This window comes from Drosophila innubila (genome assembly GCF_004354385.1).
Source record: "Drosophila innubila isolate TH190305 chromosome 2R unlocalized genomic scaffold, UK_Dinn_1.0 1_C_2R, whole genome shotgun sequence".
Lineage (NCBI taxonomy): Eukaryota > Metazoa > Arthropoda > Insecta > Diptera > Drosophilidae > Drosophila > Drosophila innubila.
Window position 1 is genome coordinate 24,352,287 of NW_022995374.1, and position 18,536 is coordinate 24,370,822.

Consider the following 18,536-nt stretch of genomic DNA (forward strand, 5'->3'; position numbering starts at 1 on the left):
CACCCTACAGAAATTTCTCGATCTGGCAACTTGTTCTAATTTAATAAAATCAAAAATTCAGTTGCAACTTTGAAAACTTGACTTAATTGGAATTTTTTTTTTTTTTTGAAGCTAGAATTTTTTAAATTTTTGCAGAAATTTTGTTGGAATTTTCTCAATTTTATGATATTTTTTTTTTTTAGAATTTAATTTCTAACTTCTCTTACCTTAGGTTGACGAGTTTCAAACCTTCATTAATATTTAGATATATTTTTTTTCGAATTTCGAATTTAAAATTTTCATCAAAATTTTAGCTGATTTCAAAGTTATTGCAATTTTAAAAATTGAATGAACGAAATAAAAAATTACAACATGCTCGATGCAACAACATTAACTGTAACACACAACAGAAAGTGCGTATCATACATCAACCCCTGTTAGTCGGCAGCTTGTTAACATTCAAACTACAGTGTGCTACATAACAGCTTCTCAGCATCTTACTAATTAGCATATTTCTGTTAAAATGTTAATTTTGGAGAAAGCTTGTTTGCCGCAGGCAATGTTAGCAACAGATCGCCCATATGTTATGCTTAACAGTGTCGGAGCGAAAAGTGTTTGCATTGCCGCTGCCGTTGCACTTGAGACTTGTTGCTATAGCAACAACGCGCTCTCTCGCTCTCATTCGGTTTTAGTTTCTCCTTTTCTTTTTTGTTGTGTTGTTGGAGCGACCAGACCTTACTTAGTACAAGTATGTTACATTTAGTTACATTAACTTGCACAAAATAAAACGGAAATTATACGTAAACGTAAATATTTTTACGGCTGTTGGCACTTAAAACAGTTCTAAGTACACACAACTGTTGTCGCAAGTCGACTAAACTGATTTCTGTGACAGAACAAACAGTCAAGTGTCCACGTGTGACAGTGTGTGTGTATATGTGTGTGTGTGTGTGGACATCGCTAAGATAAGATCCACAGATGATCTCTAATGTCAGCGTAAGATGATAGAACTGATTATAATTATGATCAAGACTCATTCCATAAACAACAGTTAACATTTTTCTTGCCAAGTGAAAAGCCATACGGCATTTTCACTTCTCAGTTCTCTTCTGCGTGTCTTTCGCGCCGGTTGTGAGTTAATAAATTGCTGCCACTGTCGCTGTCGCAGTCGCTGTCGGTGTCGCTGTCGGTGTCGCTGTCGGTGTCGCTGTCCTTGTCTCGCCCCCTCCAATTGCACTACCTACACACTCGCACACGTTGCACTTTCAAGCTGTGTGGAATTTTGAATGCCTTGGAAAGCGACAACAGTTGTTGCATACGATAAACCGTTACACAAACGTCTCTTATCGATCCATTATTAACGGTCAAACAATTCAAAACTTATCAACTAATTAATACAGCAGAACGAACCGAATCAAACCAAAGCGAAGCGAATAAAGGATTCAAAACAAAAACAACGACAACAGGTGAGATTAATTTCGAAGAATTTTCAATATAAATGTACTTCCTGGTAACTAAAACTACTTACTATGTTTATACGAGAGCTAAAATTGGTTATTATGTATTAACTTTACTTTACTTACGAGAAGTGATTTAGCCAAGATACATTTTAAACCCGTCCTCATTTCTTTGTTATTTATTATGCATTGTTGTTTATAATTCATAATAGGTATGATACATGATCTAGCTACCTCGGCTTAAAAAATATTTAAGCTCAATCCTTTTTTTGAATTCTTAAAATAAAAATGTTAAATTAAAAATATGATTTAACTTTTATATAAAAATTAAAATATAAATATAATTTTTAGTACTATTTAAATTAATTTAACTATTTATAATTGAATTCTTTAATAATATTTAAATAATAATTTGCATTTCCTTTTTTATAAAAAAAATTATAATTGTAACGGTCATTGTTATAAAGTGACACTTTAAATTTGGTTTTAAGCTTGAACGATATTGGTTCAATCAGTTTTAGCTGCCACATAAACATGGTTACTTTTATTTATGTAATCTGTAAATAATACATGTAATACATTTAATATTCATATATGCTTGAATAGCAACTAACCTTACATATTATTTTTAGTATAGGATATATGTATGTATATATTTGCCGATCACTTTCGAATTCGATTATTTTATTGTTTGCTTTAATTGAAGTCCAATTAGATTCAATTGAAAGGGTGCCAGCAAGCTTCATAACCAAGCAGTAAGAATATCTGTATCCAGATTCAGAGAAGTGCGACATTTATATTCCAGGTTCTATCAACACGCGACTTTTGAGTGGAAAGATTTTTCCATTAATAACTGTTATTTCAGTAACTGATTGTGACCATCTCATCTCGTGTTTGTCGCATCAGCTTAGTCCGTTATACAGCCATAATTGTACTATGTGAACAAAGATGCAGCAATTTTGTTTATTTAACAATTAGTGAGAGGATTAATTGCTAATCTCAGTGATTGAAGTGGTTGCGCATGCTGAAATTGTCTATAAATATATTTATCATTTATCAACATTTATAATTACCTGCAACGTAATATGCGGATTGAAGTTTCAGATACATGCATCTGATATTGGAAAACAAAGTGAATACATCGAGTGAGAGAGGCTACATTCCAGTTTCCAGTTGGTAATGAGCTGTGTAACCTTTTCCAATAGTGGAACTGTTCCCACTTCCCGATTCTCGTTCGCAGTCAGAGTCACGGTCTGTTTGAATAACTATTATTTATATACTATGTAGAGATAATCACTATTCAAATTTTGATAAGTTAGCTCAAAATTGTAATGAAGCGGGTTAATTATTCAACTTTATTATGGCATTTTTTTTAGAGTTGTTCCGTTTTGTGGATTGCAATTTTTAATTTTCTATTGACTAATTCAATGGTTGCCTGCTGATGAATTCATAGAGTTGAGATATCATGAATCATATTATACATTTTTTAATACAATATATAATTATATGGCTTCACATTGTGAAGAGATACCAAAGACAATTTCAATGACTTGTGTAAATTGACTTTAGCTTTTATCTTGGCACACATTTCCCAATGTAATCAATACTGCGACCCAAACAAGCTCAAAATGTCTTGCAACATTTATCGTTTACGAACTGTTAACAAGACCTTTAAACAATATTTTTGGTTGATCTTGTTTTCGTGTTTGTTTTCGTAATTTCGTTTTCGTTTTCCATTTTCATTTCGATTATTTTCCTTCTTTGTTGTTGTTATTGTTGCTTTTGTTGTTGGCAATGATGACCGAGAATAATTGCATTCGCTGCTGATTGGCCAGAACATGCCACTGTAAAGTTATTGCGCTACCCTTTCCTAAGATAGCAGGATATTATAAGCAAGTATGTAACACTCTTGTTATAATTCAAACTGGTAGGGTATTCAATATTCACAATGGCGCACATAACTGTTTCACTGAGAGCGACGACATTGCATTTGAAGCTACCGTTAAAGCTCGTCATGCGATCAGCTGTGCTGAAAGCTTTTACTCTTACACTGTGGAACTCGTTCGCATTGGAATTTGCTTGCACGTGCCGAACATCCACTTGCAAAACAAACACGATCCACTATCTTCATTTAACAGCTAGCCGCTCCTTAAGTTCCACAAACTTGAAGCCACAAAGTACGTGATTTTTCAGATTTGTTATCTTAACAATTCGTGTCGAATTCAGATACAGATAATTAGAAATTATTATCTTTATTTAAAAAGCATTAAATTTGCCATATTTGTGCACAATAAAAAATGCATTACACAACCATTAAAACAAGACGTGCAAATAATATTAAATACCCTTAAAGGGCAGGAAAGGGGAAAGGGAGTCTCTTATCGCGCTTGGAGTAATTCTGGAAACAAGTTGTCCCCTCAAATGTCACCGCCCTTGTGCTTAACAGTGTGGATTGTGAAAAGGGAAGAGAAGTGGCACGAAGCGAAGTTAACCGCAAAACATTGTGCTTTTAATCAAAAGTTTTATAGATTGGCGTCGTGCTTGAGGAAATTGTTGAATGCGCGCAAAGTAATTTAAATTTTTCAATACGCTCCCGAGTCGCAAGTCGCAAGTGAAGCGCCCATGGAGAGAGCGGCAAACTCTACACTTGCTCTCCAAGCACACTCATACTCATACTCGCACTCACACTCACTTGCTCGCTCTCCGTCTTTGTCTCTCTAGTGGCGCGAGCTTTGGCTGCGGCTTTTGCTTTGCGGTTGGGCGCATTTCGTTTTGTGATTTCAGTTTTGAAGATCACTTTGCGTCGAACGGTTCAACTTCGTTGGTGGGAGCGAAAGTGAGACAGATACACAGCGACAGAAGGAGAGAGAGAGAACGAATGGAGTCTATAATTAATTTGTGTACTTAATGCATTAATAAATATTATTAACTAAACAAAGCTGTGCAAAGCGAAGCTTCAACTTGAATCAACAATTTGCCGTCTTCAATTGTCGGTCAATCTTCAGTTCCGTATAACAGTTCCGTATAATGTCAAGTCTTGACTTCAGAAAATAAATAAAAATAAATGTTATAAAATCCGGGGTCAGAAGTGCTTGGCGGCTGATTAACGTTCAATAGAAGCTCATAGCGAACACCGCAGAATAAAAAAGCACAAAACAGAGAAGAGAAAAACAACAATACACACAACAACAACAAAAAGGGGAAACGGCGCGAAACACGTTTTGTGTGTGTGTTTTCCAGAAAGAAGCGAAAAACAACGCACAAATCAAATAACAAAATAACTGAAATTATTGTCGTAATCATTGTTACTGTTACTGTTGTTGTTGTTGGCCCCAAAATTAAATTTAAACAACAATAAATTGCGTTTGATCAGCAGGAGAGCAGAGAGCGAAGAGTGAAGAGAGAGCTCAGCTCAGGGCCAGGCCAAGATCAGTTCAGACCAGAATTGGAGTCAGCTGCTCAATTGTTGTTGTTGTTTCGTCATCAACTGAACCTGATCTCAATCTCGGAAGCGTGTCGGCTTTTGCTCTCTTACCAAATATGAGCAAAAGCCACTAACTAGCCCACAGCACAGACAACGTGTAATCCAAGTAGCCGTGACTTGAACAACAAAAACAACAACAACTCACACACACACACACACACACACCTCGCACGCACACACACTTGGAAAGATGGAACGATCGCATAGTTGCAGCAACTTTATAGCTACAACAACTGTTGCACAACTCAAGGATGAGCCGACAACACTTGCCACAAGCAGCGACAACTTGCCACAGAGTTGCAACAACAACAACCATAGTAATAATAACAACACAATGTCGCAACTTCCGCCCAATAAACCGCTACGCAAACGTCGCAAGCTGCAGCGGCAACAATTGGTGATCGTGGATGATGTGGATCCTGATCTGATCATGGCCATGGAATGCGAGTGCGAATGCGCCTATGCTGCGGATCTGGAGGAGAATGCGGATCCCGATGTGGATGATGAGGTGCCGCGTCTGATGCCGGCCAAACACTTGCCCCACCCGATCCTCTCCGGCAATCGCTGTCTGCGTCATGAGGACTCCTTCGACTCGAGCAGCACGGCTCCAGAGATGAGTCCACAGGCGGTGCGACAGCATCGTTTCAGCAGCTTGTTGCTCCGCGACAGCTCCATCTCCATGCAGTCGGACTCGAGTCGATACTCGAGCGTGGACAGTTTGTTGGAGTCCCGAAAGCCGGATCCCGAGGCGATCCTCATCAATCTGGGATTTGGCCCCGTTGGCACCGATGACATGTTATCCCGCATCCCCAAGCGATTCCTGAAGCCCTCCAAGGTGCCGGGCATCGATACCGAGGCGTTTGTCAAGCGTCTTCAGCTGGCCAGCTCTCTGGCGGACTCGAGTGCTCTTGGCTATCGGGGACTCACATCCAGCACCGATCAACCGCCCTCCTCCATTGTGGCCAAGATCATGCAGCGCTTCGAGGTCAACAATCAACGCAAAAAGTCCATGGGAAACATTGAGCACACAATTCGCTGACACTAGACTATATTATTTATCTTTTAACTGAATTGTTAGAGTATCCTTTAGACGGGGATTCCCATTTTGAGTATATTGTCTTGTGATCGATCCAGCATGTATCTTTTTATCATATCTTGTATAAACTTAAGTTAGCTCTAAGTTAGCTGGGTATTCCCCTTATTGGATAATTGTCTTGTGATGTTCATCTTGTCCATTAGTCGTTAGTTATGCCGCGTACTTAGCAATGTATTACTGTACCTACTACCAATTACCGTTTGCCCATCTATTTACCATGTTTACACTTAAGACTTGAACATTAAAAACAACATTTACAATTGAAAATTGTTTACTTTTCTGCTTATCAATTTATAGTTCTGTCAGAGAATACATTTCTAACACTATTAGCAATAATTGTAGGTCAACAAATGGTTCAAATATCTGTTTTAATATTTGCCACTTTTATAAATAGAAGTTAACAAAGGTTATGTAACCGCAATGAAATCGCTGTAAACTAACAGCACTGTTAAGCAGCTAACATTTGCTTGTGCGCATTTTAAAGCGGTTTTTTTTATTGATTTGAATATTAACAATTACAATTTACATTATTTGTAGGTCAAGAAATAATTCTAATTTCTGTTTAAATCAATGTTGTCCAAAGTAGGATAAAGTAACCGATAAAAAAAGAGTATTTTATTGACAGAACTTTAAACAGAACCTAACAGAGCTTATGTAACAGCAGTAAAAACGCAGTTAAATAACAGCAATGTTAAGCAACTATCACTTGCTTGTGCGCGTTTTAAAGCGGGTTTTTATTGACTTGAATATTTACAATTACAATTTACATTATTTGTAGGTCAAGAAATAATTCTAATTTCTGTTTAAATCAATGTTGTCCAAAAGTAGGATAAAGTAAGCGATAGAAAAGAGTATTTTATTGACAGAACTTTAAACAGAATCTAACAGAGCTTATGTAACAGCAGTGAAAAAACAGTTAATTAACAGCAAGTAAAGCAGCTTACATTTGCTTGTGCGCGCTTTAAAGCGGGTTTTTATTGACTTGAATATTTACAATTACAATGTACATTATTTGTAGGTCAAGAAATAAATATAATATCGGCTTAAATCAGTGCTGTCCAAAAGTAGGATAAAGTAAGCGATAAAAAAAGAGTATTTTATTGACAGAACTTTAAACAGAACCTAACAGAGCTTGTGTAACAGCAGTAAAAAAGCAGTTAAATAACAGCACTGTTAACGAGGTAACATTTGGTTATGTCCGCTTTAAGCTCAAGTTATTTAATTGCGTCTCTTTTTATTGATTAGATTATTTTGTTTTCCTTTTTATTTTTTTGTTAAATTTAGAAACCTTCGTCAGAAGTCAACAAAAAAAACCCACAAGTCAAAGCACAAGGAGAATAAGAACAAAACAAACAAATTCAATTGCAAACTATTAGATATATGTGTGTTACACATGTATGTGTGTAAATATTATAATATTTCTACATTTCTAGGGCCTTAGATTGTCGTCAGGCATATCTAGAGAAATACATAGAGAAATACATACATATATAAGTATTTGTTCTTGTTGTTGTTTTGTTATCGAAAGTCAATTTTTGTACTGAGAAATCTGGTTTATTATTAGCCCCATGACTTAGCGGCTTTTTGCTATAAACGAAAATAAAATAGAAATATGGAAGCTTTGCTCAGAAATTGGACATATTTATAGAAAATGGTGTTTGGAGGGCTTACAATACGAGTATTTGTTGGGCTTGAATTGGTTTATTGATTTCAATTGACATTAATTGTTGGGCCAAAACGTGTGCTGGGCCTGCTCCCAGTTTGAGAATTCTCAGTTCTCAGTTCCTGGTCCACAATCATCACAATCATCATCACGATCATAGCGTGTGCAATTGAAATGAGGCACAAAACCCATTTGAACCGTGTGACTTTTTCCTACACTTTTTCTATTTCGATTTCTATTCGAAAAGTAAACAAAGAGTCACAGTCGCAATTGCTGATAGCCTGATAAGAATTCGCCCCTTATACATATAGATACACATATATACTCATACAATATATATTTGTTTGTAGCACCTTCAAAGGTGGCGCAGACAATTCGGAAACAAACCTCAAAGAAAGAAATTAAAGGAAGCCAATAAATGCGGCACATGACTTTGCCCAGACACTAACTGTATCTGCATCTGTATCTGCATATGTGTCTGCATCTGTATCTGTATCTATAGCTGTTGCTCTTGCTGTATCTGTATCTATTTGCCAAATTAATTCACAACACAAAGCAGAATCCGATAAAAACTATAGCTAAAGAGATTTACATATGGTCTTATTTACATACACATATAAAGTATCTCTCGGAAATCTCTTACAGCTCTGCCATTGATTGGACTCTTTTTTCCTCTTCTTTAACTTGTGGCAAGTTGCTAAGCTGGCAAGTTCAAGGCACGTTGCATAGACACATTCAGTATATTCATTCAGTATTTATATAAATACCATGGTTTCTTGACAAAAATATAAAAGCATCTAGTTTACGCCCACGCCGGAAGCGAAAAAACCAAATTAAAAATATATAAACAAAAACAAAAGCAAAAACTGCGAAAGCGTAGCGACAACAAACATATGCAAAATTTAAATGTATGTCACTGCTAGCTGAGAAGAATGCATTTCATTTATTTGCGTTCAAAATAATTTAATTAGCGCACAATTCGTGGGCGTTTGATTAATGGGCCTAACACTGATATGCAATTGTGTTTATTTTTTTTTTTTTTATAATTTTTTGGCAGCATCGACTTTAAAAACAGCACACAAACATCATTTATGTATTGCTTGTATTTTTAAACTGAACATTTTAATAATATTTAATAAATTATTTTGAAACAATTTTAAAAGATTTGTAATTTCAAACTGGCGCGCAAATTTGCAGCGCTGCCAGCTGTTAGTGGTTAGCGTTAACATAACATATGCGTAGTGCTGCCATCTGACATAACATCAAACTGTTTCACAACTGACGCGACGCCAACCAAGTGCGCCATCTTTTGTCTGTTTCTTGCACAACAATAATTAGATCCGGATCTGAAAATGGCCAGCGCGACAGCACTGGCAGCCAGCACTGATAAAAATTTAAAATGCAAAAAAAACTCTATAAAAAATGAATAAATTGGATGAAAATCTAAAATTCGAAATTACATAAAATTAAAGTTAACATTTTAATGAAGGTTAAAAGTTCGTGAGTTTCTCAAATTAACGTACTTTTAATTTTTAAAAAATCGAGCCAGATCGGAACTTTTTAGTGAATGGGCAACCCTCTTTTTTGTTCACCTCTCTCTCTCTCACTCAATAACACGCAGCCCAAACTCTCACAGTTTAGTTTGCGCACTGCTCGAGCACGTACTTAATATGTTTATGTAAAAATCAATGCAAATTAAATAGTAATTAATATGTAAACAAACAGTGCAACCGTTTTAATTTTAATTTACCTGCTGTTCCTAACGTACTTAATCATCATAATTTTGTCTTGTCGCGCTTTTCTCGTCTGTCTCCCGCTGTCAATCGTTTTTGGCGTGTTTTTTATAATTCCTCTTCATATATATGTATTGGAATAAATACAAAATGGGTGTTTTCTCAAGGAATTTGGACGCTGGTTTTGCCGCAACTGCGACGCCTCAACGCTCAAGATGTCTGTGTGGACCACTGCTAGTTCAGCTGGTATTGGCCTAGAGACGCTCAACGCAACGTCTTCCACCTCCCCCTCATCCACTCAACCGCAACAGCAACAACAACAACAGCCACAAACGACGCCATCAATCAAACCATTTCGCCAAACTGCCGGCAATTTGAACTTGAGCACATTTGTGCAGCCAATTGGCAGCGATATTACCACGTCAGTCACCGCACAGCATTTCCAGCACGTTGTCGCCGCCGCCGTCGCAGCCGCCACAACAATAGCAACTGGTCAGCAGCACCAGCAGCAGCTAAATTATCATCCATACAATAATAATAATAATAACAGTAACAACAACAACAACAACAACTTTGGCAGCAGCTCGGGTAGCAGCTATAACGGTAACAGCGGCTTCGCCGCCTTCAAGCGTTCCAGTTTCAGCAATTCGGCTTCGCAGCTGCCCACTTCCAGTCAGAATCTTTCCAAGGTAAGTTCATGTTTTATTTCTGCATTTTCATTTCCATTATTCATCATTTGAGTTTTATATTCTCACTCTCTCGCATTCACTCTCTCCCTCTCCCTCCCACTCTGCATTTATTTATTTTTGTGGAAAGTTTAAGCCGCTGTCGCGCTGGCAATACTAACACTAACAACAACAGCAACAACAACAAACAAGGCGAATTCGTCGCGTTTCACGGGCAACAAATTCTCGCTCTAAACTTGGCCTCCATTTCAAGTGGAACCAGATCCCACAAATTTTTTTGTATATTAGGCGAATAACTCTCGCACTCGGTGTGTGTGTGTGTGTGTGTGTAATGCTAAAAAACGTATTACCTGCTACTTTTTCATACAAAAATCGATCTTGTCGCTGACGTCATGGAACTCGTTTGTTTCTAAATCTGTTTCTTTTTTTTTTTTGGCTAGCTTCTCAGATGCCCCCGCCTGCCGTTAAATTTAAATTTGGCCCGTTTTATGTGTTTGTTGTGCACACCCTGCAGGGCTTTATCACATGTTTGCATATGATAAAAACCAATTTATAAACTTTATAGGCAGCCCGCTCCCAGTGTATACATTTAATATTTATATGTTTTTATACAGTGGATCAAGTAATTCTTTTTACAAATCAATTATTAGGCAAAAAAATTATTAACACCTTTTCTTTTTTCCCTTGTTTAATTATAGTTTCTTATGGTTTAAGTATTTTTTTAAAATTAAAACAATTATCAACATTTTATTTTCATTGTCAAAACATTTACTTGGCGCAGTGTATTTGTTTTAAATTCCGTCCGAAACAATGCAATTGTCATTCGGTTCAATTCGGTTAGCGATAGCGTTGAAAATAACAGAACACTGCATGAATACACACTGCGAACACGTAGGTCAAACATTTTCAAACTTAAAGAATCGTGTTGTATGTTAGATTAGGTAATTAGGTCAAGTTTGTGCAAGGTCTTTGGCGACTTAACCACAAATCAACCACAATTGTAAAATACAGTGATCGCTCGCTAATGAGAACTGTTGAATAGAAATTCTGAAATAAATTTAGGCTTTCCTTTCAATTTTAATCAGTGAACAACCTACTAATTGAAAACTTTTTATTAAATCAGCCTACTTCTTCTATTAAGAGTTTTTGAAAAACTTGTAATCATCGCTCTTTAAAATAAATCGATATCCATTTTCTGTGACACCAATAAAAACTTTAATGCAATAGTTTCAATCATGTTTAATGATCAAAATTACCTGCTGAATTATCCCATTCTGTCACTATCGTATTCTTATTATCATTATTATTATTATTATCAATTTGAATAACGCGAACACAGTTAACTTATAATATGGACTTTGTGTTTAGCCCCTTTGCCCTTGGTAACAATTTTTAAGCACACTGACCGCTCGATAATAATCGATTCATTATAATTAGAATTGTACTATAAGCGATTCTAGATTCTTTCCCCTATTTCAGACTCTGCCTCTCAGAAGTAGGCTCTTATTGCCATAGTAATTTATAGCGTGAGTCTATTGTAAGAATTCGAAGTAATATAAATCATGCGAAACTAGTAAGTATAGGAGTTGCGGTAAATCTCTCAGCAGGCGTTTTGATCAATCCTTAGGTAAAGTTCAATTCGTTATCAGATGACAGTATTAAATTATTTTAAAAGCACCGCGAGTGCTAATCGTAAGATTCTTATTGTTTATTTGATACTCATTTGGGAGCAAAGACTTCCTACTGCATCCTGTAACAAGGAGGTCAAGAGGGATGCGTATAATTCATCGCGCTTCTTTTCCGGAATGTCAGTGTCGAGGTTCATGGAGCTGGATAACAGTGATTTAAATAGTTGGTGCACAGTGTCCATACGCACAAACGAATACATAAGTCATTGGGGGGACAATCACTTTTGCGGGGGGGCGATAATCACTTCCAGATGGGTCTTGACCGCAGCCCATTGCGTGACTGTAATATCCAAGAGTTCCAAGTTTCGAATTGTGGAGCGGGACAGCATTACCGTTGTGGTGGCCACCATGAATCGCCTAAGGCGTCCTGATGAGCGTGACATTCTCCACTTGTCGAGCATTTGGGTGCACTCGAAATACGATCGAACCTGTAATCATGATATGGCCTTGCTGAAACTGATCCGGCCCGTTTGGAGCAGTCGCTCCTATCCAAAGAGGATGCGATTGCCCATAGAACCGTTGAGTATGACCTCGCACTGTTACACTCTGGGCTGGGGTCGTTTTTACACGGTGAGTGAGGGAGTGGGAATGAATATCTTTGTGCTGATCCTGCAATCCACAGGATGGTCCACACGCCGATGAGCTGATGGTAATGCCCGTTAGGATGGTGACCTATAAATCTTGCCTGAACTCATTTGACTACAGTGTCGTGTGTCCCTTCAACCTGTGCCTGACCAGCATCGATAAGCATGGTTCACTCTGTCATGGAGATACGGGGAGTCCCCTCTATTGCGACGGTGTACTTTACGGCCTGGCCGTGGGCATGGATAAGCGCTGTATAGAGGGCGGAGTCATGGTCTACAACAATCTGTATGATCATGTCAATTGGATTCAGTATGTGATGGCCAACTGTTCGCACTCCGGATTGAAGCTGTCTTCTTTCTTCTGCTGCTTCTGCTGCTGCTTCTTCTTGTTCTTAATTAATTGAATCAGCATTCAATCACTGTTCACACAGTTCAGGGTCATGACCAACAAAAATGCCAACAGTGCCAAGTGTCAACAATTTGTTGTATCTTTTTATTTCCCCATTGATGAGCATCAGGTAGAAATTGCTCTGATTGATTGCCAAGATAGTGCGGGAGAGCGATAGAGTGAGACAGAGATACAGATAGAGACAGGGGTAGAGAGAGGGAGAATGAGAATGTTAATTCGTACACTCCATCTCTTTCTTTCGTTTTTGATTTGAATGTTTTCCGCTTTCCGTTTTCTGTTCTGTTATTGCCTGTCCCCCTCTTGTCATCGTTTTAGTTTCTTTTCTATTATTCGGTTTTAATTCAAATGGCATTTGTAATTCGATTTTCTATTGTTATATTGTTGTTGTTGCTTTATTTTTTTTAGTCGTCGTCGTCGTCGTCGCCGTCGCCAAATTGATTGTCGAATTTGAATATCACGCGCGCCGCCGTCGACAGTTCAGCAACCAACGCCAACGTCGCCGCATCAACCAACACACGGCATCGCCGTCGTCGCCGTATCAGTTTAGTTAGTTGTTAACTAGACGTTGTCGCGCGTTCGCACCACTCACCACCCACCACCCAACAACAAGAACAACAAACAGAACCCAGAACAGAGCAATAGCAACAACAACATCCACCACCGGCTCTCTTATATCACTCTCTCTGCGTGTGTGTGTTTGTGTGTGTGTCTGCCGAGGAATAAAGAGAGACCAAACAAGAAGAAAACGAAGAGAGTCTGACAAACGCAACGTTCTGGCAATGAAAGCGAATTTGTTGTTGCAGTGCGAATTAAATTAAATGTGTCGAACAGAGCCGAACAACTTTTCGATTTAATTAAAACTTATTTATTTGTCTTCGCCGCTCGTCGTCATCGTTGTCTCCGTCGTCGTCGCCGTCGTCGCCGTCGTCGTTGCCGTTGCCGTGAACTTGTCCCCGTGTGATCGTGATTAATGGCTATTTTTATTGAGCTCAAACTGTAAATGGACAAGCGATAAAAACGACAAGTGCGCCTAAAACGCGTCTCCATAATCGCAGCTCGTTCATCGGTTATCGTTAATCGGTTTGGCAAACGTTTACACGTACAATACAATACAAGACAAACATACAGGCAGACATATGTACATGCATGCATACGTGCTCATAAATATGTGCTAAACTGTGTTTTATTGACACATTCATTTTACATTTTTATATGCTATAAAATGTTTATAAATAAAAAGTAAATATTTAAATACGCTAAGCACTCACACTTTACCGAATAACAATACAGGCAAGAGAAGCAAAGAAAGAGAGCACTAACAAACTGCTCAAAATTCTCGCCAAGAAGCTGACAGTGTTACCAATTAAAAGATACATGTGTGTGTGTGTGTGTGTGTGCTATTGCTGATCATTTAATTGTGAATAACACAAACAAATAGCAAGTCAACAATATTAATTAATAAGATCGAATCGAAACTGCAAACGCTATCAGCATCCGCCGTCGTCGTCAATAATGATTGGAAAAAACGCAGCCAACTGAGGCGAGCTTTTCGTTCAAAGAGAGCGCAGCTCAAAGTGCTTGCTCAGAGCGAAAGCTTCAAGTGACGTTGCAAAGGAAACAAGTGTCTGTGCGCTCTCTCTCTCTCTCTCTCTCTTCAACTGACACCCACACTCATACTCGCTCGCTCAGGCGAGCTTAAAGTATGAATTTTCGACAGAAAGAACTTTGAAATTCCCAATAAAAAAAATAGAATATTATATACAAGTAAACATATGTACATACATATATGCAGCGTATGCTTGTAAGCGTTGGCTGATAAGCAGAATGTTCCTATAGACAGAAAGTCAACGCAAGTGAAAGAGAGTTGGCAGCAACTAACGAAATTATCAATTGAAATCCACAACTGCACATGCGTTCCAATTGTGGCGAATTGCCGCTTAAACCGCCGCGACGCCAAAAGCTGCCGCAACCAGAGAATCAAGCGGATCAAGCTACGGGTGACGGTGCGACAGAGAAGGAGCAACTGTTGCCACTCAATCTATCCGCGAGCAGCAGCATGTACTCAAATCTGCGATATGCCCGCACAAATCTCAGCCACAGCAGCCTGCTGCTCAGCAGCCACCAGCAAAGCTCTTTCGATGGCAGTGTTCCCACATCCACAGAGAGAACTGAGAGCAGCGAGACGCTAGACACGCCGCTATCAACCCGGGAACGTGAGCGGGAACGTGAGCGGGAACGTGAGCGCGAACGTGACAGAGAAGGAGAGCCAGAGAGTGCAATCTCTCTGCCAGCACAGTCACTGCCACTGTCACAGCCACAGCCATTGGCGTCCAACCGCCCGTTGTTGCCTCCGGCTGCATGCAGACGCTATGGGCTGGCGAGTGCGCTGCATGCCACAGCTAAGTTGGCTGCCAGTGTGGATGCCTACACGGCGGCGGCAACAGCCAATGCTGCCACCTCGGGGCATTGCCATGGCGACCACATCCTCTGCGACACGTATCGACCATACAGATTGAGCCAACATCACCAGCCACACCACCAGCAGAGCAACAATCTCAGTCGTTACACCCACTCGGTGCCGAGCAGCAACGTCGGTTCGACGCGTTATTTAAACTACAGCAATTTGAATTCGAATTCGCCGCACGCGAGCTCGAGACGCTTCAACGCGCAGCATTCGCAATCTTCGCAGCAGCCGTCGCATTCGCCGCCACCGCCGCCGCAACCGCCTCTGCCACCGCAGTTTCCATTGCCAGGGTCAGGGGTGGGCTCACCACCTTACATAGTACAGTCCTCCTCCTTCAGTGCATGTCCAATTAAGTTGCGCACATACCAACAGCATAAATTCTCTCGATTTCAGCCTCGACGCACCACCAGGAGCAGCATGTCGCAGTCCGGCGAGGATCTACACTCGCCCACCTACTTGTCCTGGCGCAAGTTGCAGCTCAGTCGTGCCAAACTGAAGGCGTCCAGCAAGACGTCCGCTCTCCTATCCGGTTTTGCTATGGTAAGTGCTCGAAAACGAACTAGTTCATTCGAATCCGAATCCGCAAGCAACTATTTTAATCGGAACCTTTGATTATTGCCAAATATTAAATTCGTAATTAGTTAAATATAATCTAATTAAAAGTTCAAATATTTATGATACCCTGCAAACAAGAAACTGCTCAATGTGGTATGCCGAAACAGTATGGTCAAAAGAAATTTAGAAATGCTATCAATTGTATTATTAAAATACCAAGTCTGTTTAATTAATGTGTTGATGATAATGTTTTTAGTGTAAACGGTATAATTATGAAAGCTCTATTTAAAACTATTGCCAACAATTTTCTATCTGACTTGTTAAAAAAATACAATGCAAATACAAATTTACTTGGTACTCTCTAAACAATCAGTCAAAAAATACTAATCAGGCTAGGAGTAATTTTGTTAAAATTTCTATCAATTTCTACCAATGCAACCCAAAAGCAATTGTTGGGGTTCCTGAAAACAAGCAAGCATTGCTTTCATGTGTCTTAAAATTTGTTGATTGATTTGACAAAAAAAAAATGTAATTTTTATTGAATCAAATTAAATTATTTTATAAATTGAATAAAAATGCATAAAATAAATTTTTCATGATTTTGTTAATTATATAAAATATTCCTAGGCCAAAAAAATGTTGAAACTGACAGTAAGCTGATTTTTCGAAAATATGTTCGAAAAAACTAAATCTCGGACATTTAAGGAACACCGACATTTCGAAAGGTTGTTTTCAAAAACAATTCTTTTTAAAAACTCTAGAGATTTCTGGAACCTTTATTATTTATTATAAATGTTAAGTCAACATATTTGAGTTTCATGGTTAGAGTTTCATATAAATATTTGTATGCGAGTCACAATTTAACTTAAATGTAATTGTAATAATATTACTATGCTTATTAATATAGCAAAATTTAACTAAAATGTTACATAAAATTTCATACAGCGTATTGCGTAGTCGATCAGTCTGCAATATGTTATTGTTGCTCTAAGTAAGCTTATTAATAGACTTCTATGTTAGACGCAATTCAATTTAAATTGTAGTCAACACGCTTTTCTTACAGGGTATATTCTAGTCGATGAGTCAAAACAGTGATATTATTGATAAATAGAAAAGAATATGCTTATCAATCAATCTATGCTGTTAAAATTTTACTTCAATGTTACACAATGCTTCAAGCAGGGTATTTGCTAGTCGATCAAAGATCACTGAACCGACATTTAATTGCTGGCATGCCAATGCGAAATAGTATAGAGGGCATAAGGCGAGGATAATCGCATAGATAAATGTGTATATTCATACATATGAACATATTTTTTGAATATGTTTTATTCTCGTTCCGCGGACGGAAACGGTTGCCAAAAAGGCCGAATCAAGAGTTGGCTAATAATAATAATTAAATGAATGGCACAAAATACATAATACATGGTGAAAGGGGACAGACTGACAGTTCTCTCTGACTCGCTCTAATATTCTGTCTTATTTGGATCTACTTTCGATAGGTTGCCATGGTGGAGGTGCAACTGGACAGCAACACAAAAGTGCCACCCGGAATGCTGGTGGCCTTTGCCATTTGCACCACATTGCTGGTGGCGGTGCACATGTTGGCCCTGATGATAAGCACCTGTATTCTGCCTAACATTGAGACGGTCTGCAATCTGCACAGCATCTCCCTGGTCCACGAATCGCCGCACGAACGCCTCCATTGGTACATCGAGACGGCATGGGCATTCTCCACATTGCTGGGCCTCATCCTGTTCCTCGTCGAGATTGCGATACTGTGCTGGGTGAAGTTCTATGATCTGAGCACGACGGCTGCCTGGTCGGCAGTCGTTGTTCTCATACCCGTGATGATCATCTTTCTGGCCTTTGCCGTGCACTTTTATCGCTCGCTGGTGACGCACAAGTACGAGGTGACCATATCGGGTATACGGGAACTGGAGATGCTCAAGGAACAGATGGAACAGGATCATCTCGAGGTGCACAACAATTCACGCAATAACGGATTCAATTATGGTGCTTCCGGCGATATCGTATAGCCTTCCCTGAAATCGAGAATTCTTCCCTCAACACGGCAAAAATAAAATAAAATAAAATAAAATAGGAAATCTATGTAAAGATAAAAGACATAACGGTCAAGCGCCCATCCTTGTTAGGGGCGTGGCCGAGACGTTAATCTTTAGACTACAAATCGGTTCAGATGTGAATTTGTAGTAAAATATAAATTGTGATACGCATAAGGCAATATATATATATATACTATAATTACATTTTTTTTTACAACTTTATATATTATACGAATTACGAATAACGATAGACGATATAATGATATGATAGATAAATACGTTCATATTGGATCCATTTGTACTATGCGGGGATCGAGTCCTTGTAATCTATATTTATTGGTAGTCCTATATTTGTAAGCGATATCTCGCTATAATTTTACATACTTAATTAAAGCAAAGGTTTTATTTTCCAAGACATACACAAATAAAAGATTCATTTTCTTCACTCAAAGGAACTAGGAGTCGTTAAGGTTGCGTGTCAGGCCTCAGGCATTGGCCTACATTTGTGGCGGGTTAACCTATTGTGGCATAGACAAGACATGTTAGCAGCTTGATTAGAAAAGTCTACCCCAACTCCATCCCCACTCCGATTGTGACTGGCACCGAGGCAGATGAGAAACGACAGGCGACAAACGACAGGCGACAAACGACATTGTCGTGCTCCCGTTCCCA

General features: G+C 38.7%; 2 protein-coding genes across 4 annotated transcripts; both read left to right on the plus strand.

Annotated features, from left to right (window-relative positions):
- Positions 1-1,199: 1,199 nt before the first annotated feature.
- On the plus strand, positions 1,200-18,285 carry LOC117782795 (calcium release-activated calcium channel protein 1). 3 transcript variants are annotated; one of them, XM_034619837.1, is made up of 4 exons: positions 1,200-1,445; positions 9,580-10,101; positions 15,637-15,783; positions 17,301-18,285. In XM_034619837.1, the coding sequence occupies exons 2-4, from the start codon at positions 9,628-9,630 to the stop codon at positions 17,835-17,837; spliced, it is 1,158 nt and encodes a 385-aa protein (XP_034475728.1). In that variant the 5' UTR covers positions 1,200-1,445; positions 9,580-9,627; the 3' UTR covers positions 17,838-18,285. The 3 variants fall into 3 exon arrangements, with proteins under 3 accessions (XP_034475728.1, XP_034475727.1, XP_034475726.1); XM_034619836.1 differs by lacking the exon at positions 1,200-1,445 and having other exon boundaries at positions 9,319-10,101; XM_034619835.1 differs by lacking the exons at positions 1,200-1,445; positions 9,580-10,101 and adding an exon at positions 14,602-15,561.
- LOC117782796 lies at positions 4,192-6,283 on the plus strand. The gene has a single exon (XM_034619838.1). It carries the CDS (start codon positions 5,111-5,113, stop codon positions 5,957-5,959), a length of 849 nt encoding a protein of 282 aa, XP_034475729.1. The 5' UTR covers positions 4,192-5,110; the 3' UTR covers positions 5,960-6,283.
- Positions 18,286-18,536: the final 251 nt, after the last annotated feature.